At 36.4% G+C, this 18479-nt stretch overlaps 2 protein-coding genes across 3 annotated transcripts; one reads left to right on the forward strand and one right to left on the reverse strand.

Annotated features, from left to right (window-relative positions):
• Positions 1–2183: 2183 nt before the first annotated feature.
• On the forward strand, positions 2184–12995 carry glmnb (glomulin, FKBP associated protein b). Of its 2 annotated transcripts, none has more exons than XM_083569419.1 (18): positions 2184–2398; positions 3851–3976; positions 5282–5392; positions 7115–7223; positions 7583–7835; positions 7989–8091; positions 8160–8338; positions 8684–8737; positions 8851–8881; positions 9022–9111; positions 9781–9822; positions 9943–10016; positions 10117–10201; positions 10692–10801; positions 12261–12318; positions 12417–12552; positions 12717–12790; positions 12900–12995. In XM_083569419.1, exons 1-18 carry the CDS (start codon positions 2360–2362, stop codon positions 12981–12983), a joined length of 1758 nt encoding a protein of 585 aa, XP_083425545.1. In that variant the 5' UTR covers positions 2184–2359; the 3' UTR covers positions 12984–12995. The 2 variants fall into 2 exon arrangements, with proteins under 2 accessions (XP_083425545.1, XP_083425546.1); XM_083569420.1 differs by having other exon boundaries at positions 9970–10016.
• On the reverse strand, positions 12995–18283 carry cUnh1orf146 (chromosome Un C1orf146 homolog). The gene is made up of 5 exons (XM_083570153.1): positions 18140–18283; positions 17890–17983; positions 14282–14450; positions 14042–14120; positions 12995–13499 (listed from the first exon to the last, which is right to left on the reverse strand). Exons 1-5 carry the CDS (start codon positions 18200–18202, stop codon positions 13398–13400), a joined length of 507 nt encoding a protein of 168 aa, XP_083426279.1. The 5' UTR covers positions 18203–18283; the 3' UTR covers positions 12995–13397.
• Between the last annotated feature and the right edge of the window lie 196 nt (positions 18284–18479).

An 18479-nucleotide genomic window follows, 5' to 3' on the forward strand; every position in this document is an offset into this window, starting at 1 on the left:
CACAAGTATGATTCTCTTGCACATGAAACCACATGGACTTGCTTGAGATTACTTGTTATTATTCAGTGCATAACCTTTCCACTTTTTTTACATAATAGCATATTCATCACACAATAATATGAAATGTATTTGACCTTTCAGACTTGCTTATCTTGTAACATCATGCCTGTATTTTTAGTTTCAATGCAGTTACAGATTAATGTACAATAGGTAGTGCATAATGTGTGTGGATGTCTGGATGTTCATCCATGAAATAGAGTCTGTATTTTTTTTATAAAGTACATCTTATAAAGCAGAAACGTAACAGTTTGAAGTGTAAAATAAAATAATAACAGTGGACCCATGCCTATGCTGGAAAAGAACTGTTATAAATGAACACTTTTCCATAACACCATCATTTTCAGTCTTATTAACAAAGAGTCGGTGTGGATGGTGAAAAGGTAAAACTAATCAATACTAATTGTTTGCAGACCAAAATCAAATAATTAAATAAATAAAAATTAAATAATTAAACAAGTCAAATCGAGTATGGTTTCTAATTGGCTGCACTCTGACTCTTTCTGACACTATACATCATATTCCTGTTTATGTAAAACAGTTTGCCATTTTATTTAAGATGAATACAATAACCAGAAGGATTTAGACATTTCTATTGTTCTTAAAAAAAAAAAAGACTAAAATGCATCAGTCCAGCATCAGGCAGGGCATGTAAAGCTAACACAGAGTCACAAGGGAGACCACTTTAAACAGAACACTTTTTTTCTGACATGCCAACTGGGCACTAGGGATGGTTTTTGGCAAACAACTTAAATTTCAGACAAATTCTCTGAAGACCACCGAATTCAAACCTTGCAGGGAGATTGGATGAAAATACAGTTTTGCCTACTAAACCCTCAGATTCAGTTCTAATAAATATCTCATGATCATTAGTGATGAAATCAGGACAGCTATGACATGAATGAAAATGTACTGAATATCATAAAGATTCCACAGTGCTTTCAGAGCCTGAAAGGTCAATGTGTGTGTCAGGTAATCAGGTTACGAAGGTGTTGTCTTGTTGCTAGTGCCTAGTAAAAAATACATGGTTATGCGATAGCAATGACCTGATGCAGGTCTGCTACTTAACACATGCCTTTAGCAAAGCCCATACTGTAACGATGAGCAGTTGGATTATGTAAAGAGGGTTTATAATATATATACACACAACATAAGAACACTTAATAAAGAGAAAAACCCTGATATAACTTATTGAAAGTTTTACTGATTGCCTTTTAATGAGTGTATTTACAAAAAAATCCAGGTTTGATAAGTACAGCTTAGTGAATCTGCCATGTAAAGTCTGTATATGCTTTTCAAAAGCACTTCCGCCGTGTCTCATATAAACAATGAGCAAACGACAAGAGAAATGTCAAACATCTGACATCACCAGCTTTATAGATCCGTCAGCATGGTCTAGCAGAGAGACACTTCTTTTCTTACTCCCAATAAACATCACTGTCTGCTGTCAAAACACTGAATCAGCAGTCTCCAATTAAGGGCGAGCAAATCTGAGGCAGACACGCGACAGGCGTGCTCTTCCATACACTCTATTTGCATTATGTCTTTTGTGTTTGGCCTTTCATCACACAGCAATAGACAGAGCAAACCATCGAACCAGCTGCAGGGTAAATCCTAGTGCTCAAACCTTGTCCTCATCTATTGAGCTAAAATCAGGATCTTCTATCCATACACTCAACAGGAAGTCAAACACGGGGCCTGTATCAAGTTTCATACATCAGAGAAATGTTGGATTAAGGCTTTGTGCAAAATAAGACCCGTAACCCAAGCAATCACGGATGTCTTTTCAATATTTCCATGGCATGACATGTTTAAATAACCAGTGTCTGATAGAACTATTGTGAGTCAGCATGCACTGTGTGATCTCTAATGCTGCCAGGCATTGAACACCGAACGTCAAAAAAAGCAGAATTGCTCCAGACATTAATAAATACATAAACCTGTGGACCCAATATGAGCTGAGTAAAATGATTAACAAGTATATACAGGTTTGAGTTATTCTTCTCTAGAGCTTTCGAGAAATGTGTCCTGCTTAAATGTATGTCAGATTGCACTGGTGTAATCCTATTAGCACACACCCAGGCACTGTGCTTAATAAGAGCTTTACAAAGAGATCTCACCATCGCCCGCTATCCTTTCATACACGTCACTCTCAATATCATTGCTTGCTAAACTCTTTTGTGTATGTATCATTACCAAAAAAAATCTCTGTGATCAAAGAGCAGAGAGGGATCGTAACTAATCCAGGGCTGATTAAGGCCATTTGTGGGTAGGCTGGCTGTGACAGGATTGACACTCAACAATGACAGAGAATCATCTAGATGATGTTATTCAAAGATGGGTGAGTGAACAGCCAATCACATGAATGAAAAATAGATATGTATTACTTATTAGCTGTAGGAAAATATGTTCAATATTTGTTTGAATGTCTTTTGAATTACAATGGTGCACTTTATTTCACAGTACAACAAGTAACTGGTAATAAATTGAGGAGCAGTTTATGTAATGAAGTTAAGTTAATGTAAGAGTGTAAAATGTGGTATATATTTCTGGTACATAACACAGGATACTTGAGTGTATCTTAAAGTAAAGAAAGGTTTCAGGGTTCTATAGTGATATATTGGTATCATGAAGGCAAAAATACATAATATTATATCATATAAAATATTGCTTACTACACATAATATAAATGTAAGTACATACTACATAAAAAACAGATATCGATTTATTATTTACACAATCGTTCCCAGTATAAAAACATGAAAATACATGAAAACATGAAATTCTCTCCTATGTGATATTTCAGTATAACATAATATATACAATATTACTACATAAATATACACATAAGACCTTTGTTATAAGATAAAAGTAGCACTGTGTTCAAGATAAAAAAACAAAACAGTTAACCAGTCAATTCCTTCAAGTACATTTACTAGTGAGTGGGTTTGTAAAATCATCTCTGAATTGTACATTGTAATTCTCTGTACTCATTCTCTAGTCTTTTCCAAGTAATTATTTGCGAAGTAGCATTAAGCTCTATAAATACCATCTAACAACTGATAAGCTAATTCCCCATCACATAGAAGTTCTTTCAACATTCAACCAAAAAATGTTTAAAAAACACTGTAGCCGAGGCCATGTTCGGGAATTAGTTGGGTGGAGAAGTTGCACGTAAGTGACTTCTTGAATAGAAACCTTTGTTTGTTTTCACATAAGTTAATATGTTCTTGATTATTCAATACCATGTGGGTACTATTTAATATTTACCCAAGAATTCATGAAATTACCCAAAGCGTTCATATTGCTTACCACAAATATCAAAATGACATGCTAGCTACACATTATTTCACATCATTTCCAGTGATAGATGAACTTTATTACATTACTCTATTGCAAAACCACAAGTGCAACTTCATGTTTTAGTGAGAGCTTCCATGGAATATGGGTGCTCTCACTGTGTGTCTGTTACAATAGAAAACTCTCCTCTTTAAAAAGTATGAGGTGTGGGAAAATGAATAGCATCATTTTTTTTAATATAGTTGTCATAGATAAGATCTTTGATCTTTAATACTTAAGTATGTTCAAACCCAAATACTTTTACCTAAATACAGATGCAAAAGAAGTCATTTTGTGTAGGATTAGGGAGAATGCTGAAGCAGGATATTTGTACACAAAATGTGGCAATCACTACAACCAAATGTGCATTATTTAAAAAAAAAGATTTTAAAGAAGAGCTTTGTGCCAATGAAATCATCTGAATGATAAAAATGCAAAATTTTCCCTGTTTTAGAGAAACATCCCAGAAAAAGATTTGAAACCAGAAGATCATGAACTCTTTCTGAACGTTGGTCAAATGTGCATTGCTCAGGGTGACACGGCACAACTGCGGGATTTTATCAGCGATGTGAAAAATCAGGTGAAGACGGAAGTGTTTTTGTTCATTTCAATGTTGAAATACTCTGACAAGTCTTGCTTAAAAAGATTTGTACTTATGTGATATGTACATTATACAATGGCTGCAAAGCATGCATTCTTTTATACATACAATCAACACATTTTATAAACGAGCCCCTGTCCCATTTTAACTGCACAACAAACACCAGGAAATTGACAAAAAATCCCACAAAAAACAAAGCAGATTTCTAAAATAAGATCCTCAAGAACAAGCAGTTAGTAACACAGTCACAAATCTGCCATAATTCTGTCCCACTGAGGATGGTGAACCCCAGGAAGTAGCTGTTCCTACAAAACCATCACTTTGCTGTAATTCCTAAATGACTGGCCTCTTCACCCCTTGGGTGTAAAAATGTAGCATGGTGGAAAATCAGTCAGATTTCTCGCTCCACTGGTAGCCCTTAGACGCAGTGCTCCATTAAGTGGCCTTGCTTCAACCATTCCTTTCACTCTTCCCCTATTTCCTGTAGAGTCTCAGGAGCATGTGGGGATTAAACCAATTAAAAGTCCATTCGGTATTTCAGAGTCTGCGTAGATTTGAAAATAAAATCAGTGTCAGATGTTTCGGCATAACAATGAACAGGAAACATGGCTTCTATCATGCATGTACAAAAGGAACTGAAATTTTAAAAGTCTGCTACAGAAAGCAGAAAATCTCTGCACAAGGTGCACCAAACCACGTAGTCTATAGTTGGTGCAAGTTTAATAAAGAATAAAACACTGTAGTGAAATGAAGCGAAGTTGCTGCTACCACCCAAACGTTGATTCATTTTCAGGGTGTCCTGAAGTGTTCCATTTCTCTTAAATATGTTCCAGTGGTCACATATTTTACATTTAGCATTCATTTAATATTTTCAAATGCCAGCAGGACAGGTTAATTCCTGCAATGACGTATCACTATAACAGACATTAGTCATCTTCCACGCAATTCTTGCCATTTTAAATGATAAAAAAAGATTTGTCTGGTTACCTAGAAACCAGAAGGTGTTAAATGCTTTGTCTTTCCTGTGGTGGAAAATTACATTTAGATTAGCCTGAGATTAAGTCTTTGCCATACAAGGGCCTGTGGTTTAGCTTTTACTATAGACAACATAATGTATTAGCACAAGCATAGTATTATTGATGCATTGATTCATTTTTTAACTATACCTTAATATGCAGTTAATTAAACGTCATTCTCTAACCAATAAGAGTAAAGAATTCATCAGCTCATTGTTATGTGAAAAAGATGTACTTTCTCATCAAGACTTGCTTACATTGTATTTAGGACATAGTGAAGTCTATGGGCAGTGGTCTCCTAAGGCCACTGATTAAAAATGTGATACAGAAAGAGAGGGATTCTGTACAGTGTCAGGCTGTGATCACACACCTTTTACAGGTAAGAAATGAATACAGTGGGTACGGAAAGTATTCAGACCCCCTTAAATTTTTCACTCTTTGTTATATTGCAGCCATTTGCTAAAATCATTTAGGTTCATTCTTCTTCCTCATGAATGTACACATAGCACCCCATATTGACAGAAAAACACAGAATTGTTGACATTGTTGCAGATTTATTAAAAAATAAAAACTGAAATATCACATGGTCCTAAGTATTCAGACCCTTTGCTCAGTATTTCGTAGAAGCCCCCTTTTGATCTAATACAGCCATGAGTCTTTTTGGGAAAGATGCAACAAGTCTTTCACACCTGGATTTGGGGATCCTCTGCCATTCCTCCTTGCAGGTCCTCTCCAGTTCTGTCAGGTTGGATGGTAAACGTTGGTGGACAGCCATTTCTAGGTCTCTCCAGAGATGCTCAATTGGGTTTAAGTCAGGGCTCTGGCTGGGCCATTCAAGAACAGTCACGGAGTTGTTGTGAAGCCACTCCTTCATTATTTTAGCTGTGTGCTTAGGGTCATTGTCTTGTTGGAAGGTAAACCTTCTGCCCAGTCTGAGGTCCAGAGCACTCTGGAGAAGGTTTTTGTCCAGGATATCCCTGTACTTGGCCCCATTCATCTTTCCCTCGATTGCAACCAGTCGTCCTGTCCTTGCAGCTGAAAAACACCCCCACAGCATGATGCTGCCACCACCATGCTTCACTGTTGGGACTGTATTGGACGGGTGATGAGCAGTGCCTGGTTTTCTCCACACACACTGCTTAGAATTAAGGCCAAAAAGTTCTATTTTGGTCTCATCAGACCAGAGAATTTGGTCTTATTTCTCACCATCTTGGAGTCCTTCAGGTGTTTTTTAGCAAACTCCATGCGGGCTTTCATGTGTCTTACACTGAGGAGAGGCTTCCGTCAGGCCACTCTGCCATAAAGCCCCGACTGGTGGAGGGCTGCAGTGATGGTTGACTTTCTACGACTTTCTCCCATCTCCTGACTGCATCTCTGGAGCTCAGCCACAGTGATCTTTGGGTTCTTCTTTACCTCTCTCACCAAGGCTCTTCTCCCCCGATAGCTCAGTTTGGCCGGACGGCCAGCTCTAGGAAGGGTTCTGGTCGTCCCAAACGTCTTCCATTTGAGGATTATGGAGGCCACTGTGCTCTTAGGAACCTTAAGTGCAGCAGAAATCTTTTTGTAACCTTGGCCAGATCTGTGCCTTGCCACAATTCTGTCTCTGAGCTCTTCAGGCAGTTCCTTTGACCTCATGATTCTCATTTGCTCTGACATGCATTGTGATCTGGAAGGTCTTATATAGACAGGTGTGTGGCTTTCCTAATCAAGTCCAATCAGTATAATCAAACACAGCTGGACTCAAATGAAGGTGTAGAACCATCTCAAGGATGATCAGAAGAAATGAAAAGCACCTGAGTTAAATATATGAGTGTCACAGCAAAGGGTCTGAATACTTAGGACCATGTGATATTTCAGTTTTTCTTTTTTAATAAATCTGCAACAATGTCAACAATTCTGTGTTTTTCTGTCAGTATGGGGTGCTATGTGTACATTCATTAAGAAGAAGAATGAACTTAAATGATTTTAGCAAATGGCTGCAATATAACAAAGAGTGAAAAATTTAAGGGGGTCTGAATACTTTCCGTACCCACTGTATGTAATCAAACATGTTTGCTTTGCAATGTCATTCTGCCTTGACAATTTTGTTTGCTTTCCTTAGATCTGCAGTGCAAACAACCTCTTGGACATCTTACTCAGGCAGGTGGAGGAAACTGAGCCTGATGTGATTGCGGACACCATCACTCTGCTCATGCAACATATTCAAACAGGTAATTAAGCACTTGTTGTAGCTTATTCTCAGCTCTTGCAATTCATATAGAAGAAGATTGGTTACAAAAATATAAGAAAGGGATGTGAAAAACCAAACATTATATCCAGTATCCATCTTTATATATTTCACAAAAACTATTGCAGGCAGGTTCCTCAAAAGCACAATAGGATCTTATGATTTTTGAACTTTTAGCAGCAAACTTTTTAGCGACAACCGCCTTACAATGACTTGTCAAAAGAACATGAACTTTAACATTTCAAAAACACGTACACAGGAAATGATAGAATGTGCCTCCCCCTGCAGTCTTCAGACGAAGTTACACTACTGATTTGTCTGATAATAATTACCCCCTCACAGTGCTGATGAGACTTGGTGATTCAAAGCCTGCCTTGTTGGGCCTGGCCCTGGATGCTCTGCACAAACAGATCTCGAAGTTGCCAGTACCATATGCACACAAACAGGAAGAGGAAGACAAGCACGGCCTCGGTCGCTGCTGCACTGCTTTGCTGACCTTTGTGCAGCCATTTGTGCAGGAAGTCAAAATTCAAGACGTGAAGAATCCAGTAGAAAACACATATCATACAAGATTGAGGACTGTGCTTCTCAAACAGTAGGTTTTCAGAATAGCATTCTTAGAACATTCAAAGTAGTGTTGAAAAAATTAATAAAGAGAATATTGCTAACTTGCTTCACTGGTTCCATCCCCTTTTAATGACACAAGCTTCTAGTTTTAATTGTGAGCCTGTATGCATTTTTTGTGTAGCTGCATGAAGAGTCTGAAAGAACCTCTCCTTGAAGCTCAACTTGATAAGGAGGCTCACACGTCCCAGAACTCTCCGCTTTGGAACTTTGCCACAGAGTTAATGGTGAGCTCTTTTCCTCATAAAAGATGTTAAAGAGGTTTCTGCGTTCTCATTTATGCTTCTCGTTATAGACTACCCTGCCTGCTATTCAGGAGCCTCTACCCAAACTCCTGTTCTACTATCCCTTAAGATTGAAAGAGGGCAAGCAAGATGTGCAATATGATAGTGACTTGCCTGAATCGAGAGCTTGCCTGGCCTACTTGCTCTTTGTCCAGCTTATTGCTATTGAACTGTTCCCTGCTGTCTTCAGGTAGGGTGCATTAACTTAGACTTCTTAATAAGATTTCCTAATAAAACTTCTTATCCTGACCAAGACTATACCTTGTCTTCACTAACCATTTTGGCCCAGATTTTAAATTGCTTACATTTAATATTTATTAAAATAGATAAAAAAAAAAAAAACCTGTATATTATGCTTATTATGCTTAGAAACATGTTCCAAGTGCTGTTTATACCATGTCACAATTAGACAGCCATTAGCAAATCCCAGCTAACTTAATTCCAAAATCCAAAAACCTATCGTTAGACAGATTTCTTAGAAAGCAAAAGTTTCTAAAACTCAGTTCAAATATCGCACTTCATTTTACAATTTTAGCCCAGTGTTTGTCCTGCAGTGCAACATGAAGTACGTCAACATTTTACTGAGCAGGTAGGAGTTTTAACACTGTATGAGTAACATATGAGTAACAATGGCATGTTGTTGATATCACTCGGCCTGTCTTACATTATATTACGCAACCTTGTTGTGCTTGTTTCTTACAGAAAAGATGAAACGTGGATCTTGAAAGGTCTGGTAAGATGAGGTCTTGTCTCAGCACTGCAGATTATTCCAGCATGTGAACGTAACTGCTGATCACTGATACTGTGATCACTGATCAGCGATAATAAGTTCATTATGAATCTCACTTAGTCTGTTTCTGTTTTTTTTTTAAGGACCTGTATGTTAAAAGCTTGGAGAGAATTCTGGACAACACCCTTCCAGTAGAGTTACTTGAGTTGAAGATATTTCATTCAGTTTCACGAGTAAGACAATATGAATGTATGAAGAAAAGCTGCTGGGGTTTCAAACACTAAGTATTGTAGTTTCACCTTTAGGTGTGCATGCAAATAAATTGAAATTGAAATTAAGATTTTCCACCCAGCATCACAAGATAGAGGCCTATTCACACCCAAAAAAAACTAGGTTCCGCCAAAGGGTGTATTAATCTTCTACCATAGCAGCTTGTCCATACATACTATTTTAAATTTATTAATGAATAACATGCAGCTAATGTTGTGTATGCACAGTAGTTAGTTCCTGTTATCTCTTACATTATGGGAAATATAAATAAGCTGTTTCTTTTTGAAAAGACAGATTCGAAAAAAACTACTACAATTACAATACAGTTTCACATGTTAAAGAGAGACCAGAAGGTGCAAGAAGTTCAGTTCTGAATTTTTTTTCCAGGGGTGGAAAACTGACTTCTTTGTGTTAGATAAACCAACAGAAGGCTTTAAAACAATGATATGACAACACATTTTTTAATCTGAATTTAGGCCTGATGTCTGGTTGGTTGCCAGTTTTCTAGGTGCGACAGTGATACTGAAAATAACTCTAAAAAACAAGTAATAATAATAATAATAATAATAATAATAACATTTAAAGGTCTTTTTAATTATCTATTTAATCTTTGCTTTTCATTTATGATACAGAATCTAATTCTAATCATGACTGACTGTCCTATCCAGCATTTGGTAAGTGTTGTATAATCCTAACTTTTTTTATGTTTTAATATTCAAATGTGAATATTCAATATTCAATTCAAATGTTTTGGAATTATGCAATATTGTAATATTCCTTTATTTTCTCTTCAGAGAATAAAAGCTCTCGTGGTATTTCAGCTTTTTATAGAGAAACTCAAAGGGGAAGCCAAACACAAATTCTTCAGGTATCTCTGTACTTCCTCCACATGTTTTCTTCAGTTATAAATACAGTGAAATGCAAAAATCGAAGTAATCTGTATAATGACACAACTCCTACATTCCTAGGTGCATAATAAAAACCAGTCAGCATGCAGGGGTGGAAAGCTTCATTCTCTCAAACATCAAAAATCAAGTGGAGCAAACAAGCAAGGTCAGACGTGGGTCATTTTCGATGATTCAGAAACAGAAGCCCCATTTCTAACAACAAAAGTGAAACGTACGTGTAGCAATTCTGATTGATGTGCTGAAGACAAACATTGGAAACACCTTTTTGCATAGTGGCTGCCACATTTTCAATTAGAAGACCTCCGAGCTTTTTAGATTACACAGATTTTATAATGGGCTTTAGAAAAAGCAAAAAGGATTTATTCGGTGAAATTGTTCGTTTATTCACAGATATTCTTCAGATGATTTGTTGTCTATTTGAGAAACATATTCTTATGTATAATGCAGATACCAGCATGCTAAAGCCCTCTCTGAAACTGTTAGCTAATCATATAATACACACATCACAAGGGACTTTTTATTTACACAAAAAACAATATTCTATACATTGCATGCTTTGGGTTTCTGTTACTGATTATTTTGAAATGGCAAAAAATTTTAATGTTTCTGATCTTTATATACAAAAATCTGGGTAGTCAGAACAGATGGACAGCTGGTTTAAGGGGACATTGCTGCTAGCGCTCCTGAGGGACACTCTGAGTCTACCTCAAGGCCCAGAAACAGATATACTGCATGGGATGGACAGGTGAGCAAGTTATTGTCTGCATCCTCCTTTAATATTTATTTGTCTTATGAGGATGTGATCTAGTGTGTTGAATGCCTCGAAAAATTTCAGTTGTTTATTAAATCGACGCATCGATCCAAAAATATTTTATTGTTATTGTTACACTTATTTACTGCAAATACATTTTCATTATTAAATGATACTGCATTATAAGCATCATTATTATTATTATATTTTCAGTACTGCATTAGAATTTATTACTTAAAAAAATGTATCTTTTCTTGTGTGCTTATATTTTTAGCAAGTTATTAATTCATTAGACTACAACAAAGCAAGATGGACTTGAGATGGAAACTAAATAGAATAAACACAGCAATAAACTTAAACCGCTTCTGCGGAGAATTTGCCAGCATGAGTCCATGATCAGTTTGAAGGCAATATAGTGCTGGAAAATATTGGCCACGGCGAAAATGCTGTACGAGTACTAAAATGTTTGACATGTCCTATATGTCTTGAGATGAATCACTTTCACTTTTCCATTACAGAAGAATGAAAATGCTTTCATCAGTCACTGTATTGCTTTCATCAGTTAGAATTAGATTTGAAAGGAAACTAAACAGTACTGTAATATAAAATATCAGAGTTGATATGCTAATCTGTAAGACCATAGCCCTGAGTTGGAACACATAATCCATGTATGCCACCTGCCTCTGCTTTGAGAGATGTTTTATTCACATGATATCATTCAGCCCTGACAATTATTTATTGATGATGCCTGGAAAAATACCCATGATCCTGCAGCACGGGGCATATGGCAGGCAGGTGGATGAAGTAGGGCAGATCTTGTGTCATTCATAAATAAGACCGGAGTGAGTGATTGACATTCACTGCTCTGAATAGTCTGTTTTTGATTAATTACTTAAAGCTTTGACCAGTGTGATGTGATTCAAAACAACACAAAAATTATTGATTTGAATTAATAATAATAAAAAAACATTTATTGATTGCCTGAAATGCTACTTCTTCGCTTCTTCTTGGTTAAAAGGGTTGAGTTGAGCAGGGACTTGTCTTCTGCTGTCGTGCCCAAACCATCTCAATGTTTGATGTGTTTTGTGTTTGAGATGTTTTATTGCCCAACACGGTTGTAAAGAGCGATTAGTAGAGATACTATAGACTTCCTGCTAGCGCAATCCAACTGGTTCTTCTCCTCTGATGTCTCTTATCAAATAAAGTTCTTTCAGCCTGCACACAGGACATCATTTACAGATATCACTTTCCCCCACTTTCTGATGTTTGACCTGAACATTAACTGAAGCTCACTACTTGTATCTGCACGATTCTATGCATTGTGCATAAAGGAGCATATGTATATATATATATATATATATATATATATATATATATATATATATATATATATATATATATATATATATATATATATAAACAGTGATATAGTTTTGGCTTTTATGTATTGTAGAATCATGGTGTCTCTAAATCTTCTGAGATATCTACTCATCAGAGAGAGAACCAGACATGTAAGTCTATAACAAACACATACACACTCATATTTAAACTATTTTAACCATGAGCATGTGATAACTAATTTTATATATACTGTATACCTTTTTTTCAGACAGGTATTTGGAATGACCTTTGTATTATTGCTGAAAACTACATAAAGACACTGCGTGTGTGTCTCAGCATGTCAAACTCATACTATGGGTCAGAGCTAAAGAGACTTCATGAGGACAAAAAGGTCAAAATAAAGGGTAAGAGATTTCACAACTAAATAATTATCATCATTTAAACTATTGGTATTTTTTCCATCCATTGATATTGTACATGAATATTTAAATATGTAAAGTATTTTCAGTTATTACTATTTTCACAAAGTTTTTCTCAGTACCATGTTTTTTAACATTTGACCCTTTAGAATGGAAAGAGATCTCAGGAAAGAAAACAATTCAGCACACCATAGGTGGAATGCCGAGTGAGGAACAGGAGACGGTAAATGATCTTACTCGATCTTAGATGTCCGTAGTAAAGTGAGTTATAGTGAGTAAAGCCTTAATATTAGAAATGTGAACATAAAAAAGGCCACATTTGTAATGAACAGGTCCTTCAGTCTGCACTTGTTACATATGATCTGATGGAGAGTCTCGTCATCCGAATAGAGGAAATCCTAGAGGAGAGGGCGTAACATGATCCATACTTCTTTGCCAAGTGGACTTGTATTTTGTAGATCTTAGCCAAATGTGTATGATCTCTGTTAAATGTGTATCAGTTTGTGATCTAGGTGCTGAACCTACTAAATTAAAAAGAAAGAAAACTCTAATCAGGAGCTGCCAAGAAGAATTTATTTACTTACAACAAGAAAAACACATCCCATATTATACATATTACAGAATATTGTGAATATAAAGTTTTTATAGATGCTGTGATAATAAATTCTCTGGATGGAGCAACTATTCTAGAACAAATTAATTGAACGTGAGATTGAAAATAAAAGTGATTGTGTGTGTTGATGTAGAAGTGCAGCTGCATCGCCAGTATTTATGTTGTTTGTGCTTTGTAAACTAAAATTAAGGTGATCGAAATAACTTTAAAATTCATTTTACACTTTTTTAAACAACGTTTCAAGGCTGTGTTCGATGATGTGGGCTCGAGCTGAATGCATCCGCTCCCGCACACTATCCACATGTGGTTTACTGGTGGCCTGCAATGTATAACTTGTACTTTGACCTCTGATAACCTCATAATACAACTAGCAGTGACAAAAAAACACCTAGTGTATAGTTGTAGTGAACTTCTTTTTTTTCTATTTGACATGAATTACTAATAAAATGTATTCAAGAGCAAACAAAATCGGTCTAAATTAATAACACAGTATATAAGGAGCTGTTTAAATTTATCACTATATTTCTTTATTAAACAGTCCTAATCACTATACAGTATCAGCTGGGTTTAGCTTCTAACTTTTAAACTCTAAATCTTTTTCAACCTTGTTGTTGTTCTGTTGCTTTGTAATTGTTTTCCATAGCTGATTACTTCATGTGACACAAGACTACTCTGATGTAATGAGCAATCAATGCATTAAATGATGTATTTCCAAAAACTTCGAATTCAAAACTAGAATTATTTTCTGTTTAATGAACTTAAAAGAGCACTGCATGAGCATAATACTGAATTATCATACTATCCCATCCGTAAAAGTCACAAACAATGTCAGCATATATAAGAATAGGTTCTGTTTCTTACTTTAGCAATGGTCAGCATTGCCTTCACAGCATCCACATTACTCTGGACAGGTAATACTTTGAGATTACTGCCAAAGAATCTGATACAGAAATCAAAATACAGCCAATGAAATATGTGTTCGATGTTGTTAAACATAGTATTTCTTTATGTTTTTAAAATCCACAGCAAAGCATCAGCCCAGTGGGGCTCCATATTTGTGAAATTCAGTGTTTCGAGATTAAGGCCACATTTTATATGTACCTGTTCTGAACTGCAGACACAACCTCTAATTCTCTTGTGCCATATGCTGGAGCCTGAAGCAAAAGAAAGCTGTTTCTGTGGACCTGGACAAACTTTTCAATCCTTTGAAAAAATGCACACTCAGCCTTTTTAGGAAACTCTTCTGGGGTGATCAACAAGAACGCGGCACCTGTACAGAAGATTAAACTGATTTGTGAGAAATATCTGGTAAAATAGTTACTCTTAAATGGCCGAGAACCTTTTTAACAAAACAAAACCAAAAATTCCACAGACCCCTCAGTATAAATATTGTTTTTCATACATAATCGTGGAAGTTTTCCAATATTGGCCATATAAATGTGCACTTTTACATTTCTGAACTTTAAGAACGAACAGTATCCAATAAAAATGGGTTATTGGATTGAGACACAATAACATTATGGCTTGTGGAACATAATGAAAAAAAAAAGTACACACTGGCTGTTTGGGGCAATTGTCGCTCAACGGTTAAGCCTCAGGGTTACCGATCAGAAGGTCAGGGGTTACTGCGACTGTTAGGCCCTTGAGCAAGGCCTTTAACCCTCTCTGCTTCATCTGCACTGCATCATACACTATATAGACAAGTTTGTGGAAACCTGACCATAAAATTGGTCTGTAATTTTTTCAAACATCCCATTCCACATTTAGTCTTTATTTGCTGTTATAATAACCTCCGCTCTTCTGAGAAGATGTTTCGATTGATGTTTGATAATTTTAGAGTGTGTTTGTGGATATTTGTGCTCATTCAGCCACAAGGGTCAGGTACAGATGAAGGATGAGGAGTTTTTTTTTAACCTAATCTCCAAACAAAAAATCTGTAACACTGGCTAACACTGATAAGAAATGAGGTATTTTACTGTATTGAAAAAAGGCGTAAAGTTTTAGGGAACTTATAGGTGGTAATTGCACAGACATTACAAAAGGGCAAGACAGACATCCGGGTAAATAAGGTTTAGTATTTCAGCACAGTGATTTAGCAGAAAACACTGGCGTTAGTTAATCTTATAGATCAGAATTTCTCAACCCTGGTCAGTTAGTACAAAACACGTATAAAAATGACACCTTTTTAGCAAAATGTGTTTTTCATATTAAGTTCACTGGCGATCAAAATTATAGAACAATTTATAAACAATTGAACAATTCTGAAATAATGTCATCTTCACTGCTCAACAGTTGAAGCAGTTTATGTCCTGTCTATACAATGCTATCAGAACACCTTTTCCACAAAATAAATAAGGCATTAAAAAAACAAAAACATTCTTTTACAGAAAACACACTGATTAAAATTAGAGAACAACAATGACTGTAGCATGAAAAAAGATTACAACAATATTTTCTGAAGGTTACCACAGTCAGCAATAAGTAGGAAGTGTACAGGCCTCTGCTCTGAATGACTTCAGCACATCTGCAGCCACAGGACACCACTAGTCTCTCACACTGCTCTGGTGTGATTTTGGTCCACTCTTCTTCCAGTCTCCTATACAGTTCGGTGACTGTAGTGAGTTTCCTTGCCATAACTTTGTCACCAAGGATTTACCAGAGGTTCTCTATTGGGTTGAGATCAGGACTCTGGGCAGGCCATGTCATTCTTTCGATGTTTTCAGTTTCAAGGAACTGCTTTACCCATTTTGCTGTGTGACATGGAGCGTTGTCCTGCATGGACACTGCGGGCTGATTGGGTGATGAATGCAGGGAAGGAATTATATGTTGTTGAAGAAGGTTCTGATAAACATTCGCATTCACTCTGCCATGTAGCTGTATAAGAGGCCCAACTCCTGCTGCAGAAAACATGCCCCAAACCATAACACTGCCAACTCCACTTTTCACTGACTTCTTTACACACTGTGGGTTCAGTGTTTCTCCAGTTTGTCGCCGAACATAATGTTTCCCATCGGACACAAATAAATTAAACTTGCTTTCATCACTGAACTGAACTTTGGACCAGTTCTCCTCTGTCCACACAACCTGCTCCTCAGCAATGATTAGTCTAGCCTTTTGATTCTTTCTGCTCATGAGAGGTCTGGTCACTGCAGAGTGGGCTTTCAGTCCAAATGCTCTTAAACATCGAGACACTGTATGACGAGACAGATCCTTACCCTGTTCAGCGCTGAACTGGTGAGCAATTCCAGCTGCAGTGTGGATCTCTTGCCCATTGAGATCCTCCACAATATCCTGTCCTCTCTTGTATTTGTCTTCCGTGGACGACCAGCTTTCTTGGCGGACTTGAATAAGTTTGTGATGTTGTAAAGATTCAATATTCTTGAAATTACAGATTTGGAACAACCAACTTGTCTTGCTATGGCCCATAGGGTCATCCCTTTGGCCTTCATCTGGACAACCTGCTGCCGGAGGCTTTCAGTCACTTTAGAACGGCCCACCATCTTGCAGAGTCAGTGAAACTGGAAGGTAGGCTGACAGATAAGTAGGGGTTGACAGATAATCAAGGAAATTAGCACCAGGTACCAGATTAACACCAATAACTGGGGGGTATCTGAAAGTGTTCTCTAATTTTGATCAGTGTGCTTTCTGCAAAATAATGTTTTTTTTTTTTTAAATGCCTTAGTTATTTTGTGGAAAAGGTGTTCTGGTAGCACGGTATAAAAAGGACAAAACTGTTGAGCAGTCAAGATGACATTATTTCAGAATTGTTTTAATTGTTATATATATATATATATATATATATATATATATATATATATATATATATATATATATATATATATAAAATTATATATGTAGTATATATACATGTATATACTTTAATGTATTATTATAATATTAATTTATTTTATTTATACATTAATATTACTTGCTGAACGGCAATACATAAAATCATTCTCATGCCTGAATCTAAGACTGGGATACAAAAAATGTACGCTTACAAAAGAAATGCAAATTATGTAAATGATGTCTTGTAAATAGACATTTTTGCTGAACGATAATTTCACCTATGTATGGGGTGTTTTTTTGACACCCTGGAAATTCATATTTTAAATCTGAGCTCTTTAGGTCTGTGTGAAGTTTGACATGTTCTTCCTGTGTTCTCATGGGTTCTGACAAGGATTATCTGACTTTCTCCCACCCCAAAAACATGCTAGTATAGGTGACCTGAAAATTGAAAATGTCCCTAGAATATGTGTGTGTTTGTGTGTCTCTCTCTGTGTGTGTAGCCCTGTTATAAACACCTCCCCCCACACAGTGATATCTGTACAGGCTTCTGTCCCACCATGACCCTGACCAGAAAAACTGAAGATGAGTGTCGCAGAGTAAATAGCTGCCTATTTGTTGACGTCTTTAGAGCTTTTTGAAATGAATAAGCCATCTTGATTTTATTATATTATATTATATTTGGACTTAACCCTTTCAGTTCATAACTGAAACTCAGTGAAACTCATGAAGGAACAGTAATAAACATATCACACCTTTTTAACTGTGTTTTGTGATTCCCATCACTGTAACTCAAGCCTTCCTGGACTCCACTGGTTTAGGGTATTTAGGGTATTTCTTTGCTCTGGGTATTAAAACCAAACATATATATTTGAGTGTGGAGTGAAAACAGTTGATGCTCTCCATCATGGATTTCATTGTACCTGAAAGAGGGAAGACCAGTGAACCAGCTTCTATACTGTCTGAGTAACGGAGCAGGTGTTTCTGTGCTGAAAGTAGCACTGAAATCTCACTATTCTGTTAAGACAACAACAACAAAATAGTTATGTAGATCATTCATCTTAAACATGGGAAAGAATGAACTTTCAGAAGAAGCTGCATAAAGGCGACAAAACTAGAAGTATAGCAAACAAGTTCGCTAGCAACAAAAGGAAAAGTTCACTTTATATCCACCTGAAGGGAAGAACTAATAATCACAGTTGTTTTCCACAAAGTCGTCGTGATGTTATTTGCCATTTAAAATGTTTTAATTATACAGAATATAAAGCAATATGTTGGAATAAAAAAATAAATGACTTCCGCTAAATCAGTTACACCTCACACGAGGTAACTAAAGGTTTCATTATAACCTCTACTTTTCAGATTTATAAACTTTTATTTATACAGCTCCGTTTACATTCGCCATCGTTTCCCCTGTTTTATTCTGGGGGAAACGATGTCCGTTTGTATTATTTAGAGATTATAAATTATTTGGGAAATTCTTGGTGTTCCCAGTTAAAGATCCCTGATCAGG

This window comes from Silurus aristotelis (assembly GCF_946808225.1).
Source record: "Silurus aristotelis genome assembly, chromosome: 2".
Taxonomy (NCBI): Eukaryota; Metazoa; Chordata; class Actinopteri; order Siluriformes; family Siluridae; genus Silurus; species Silurus aristotelis.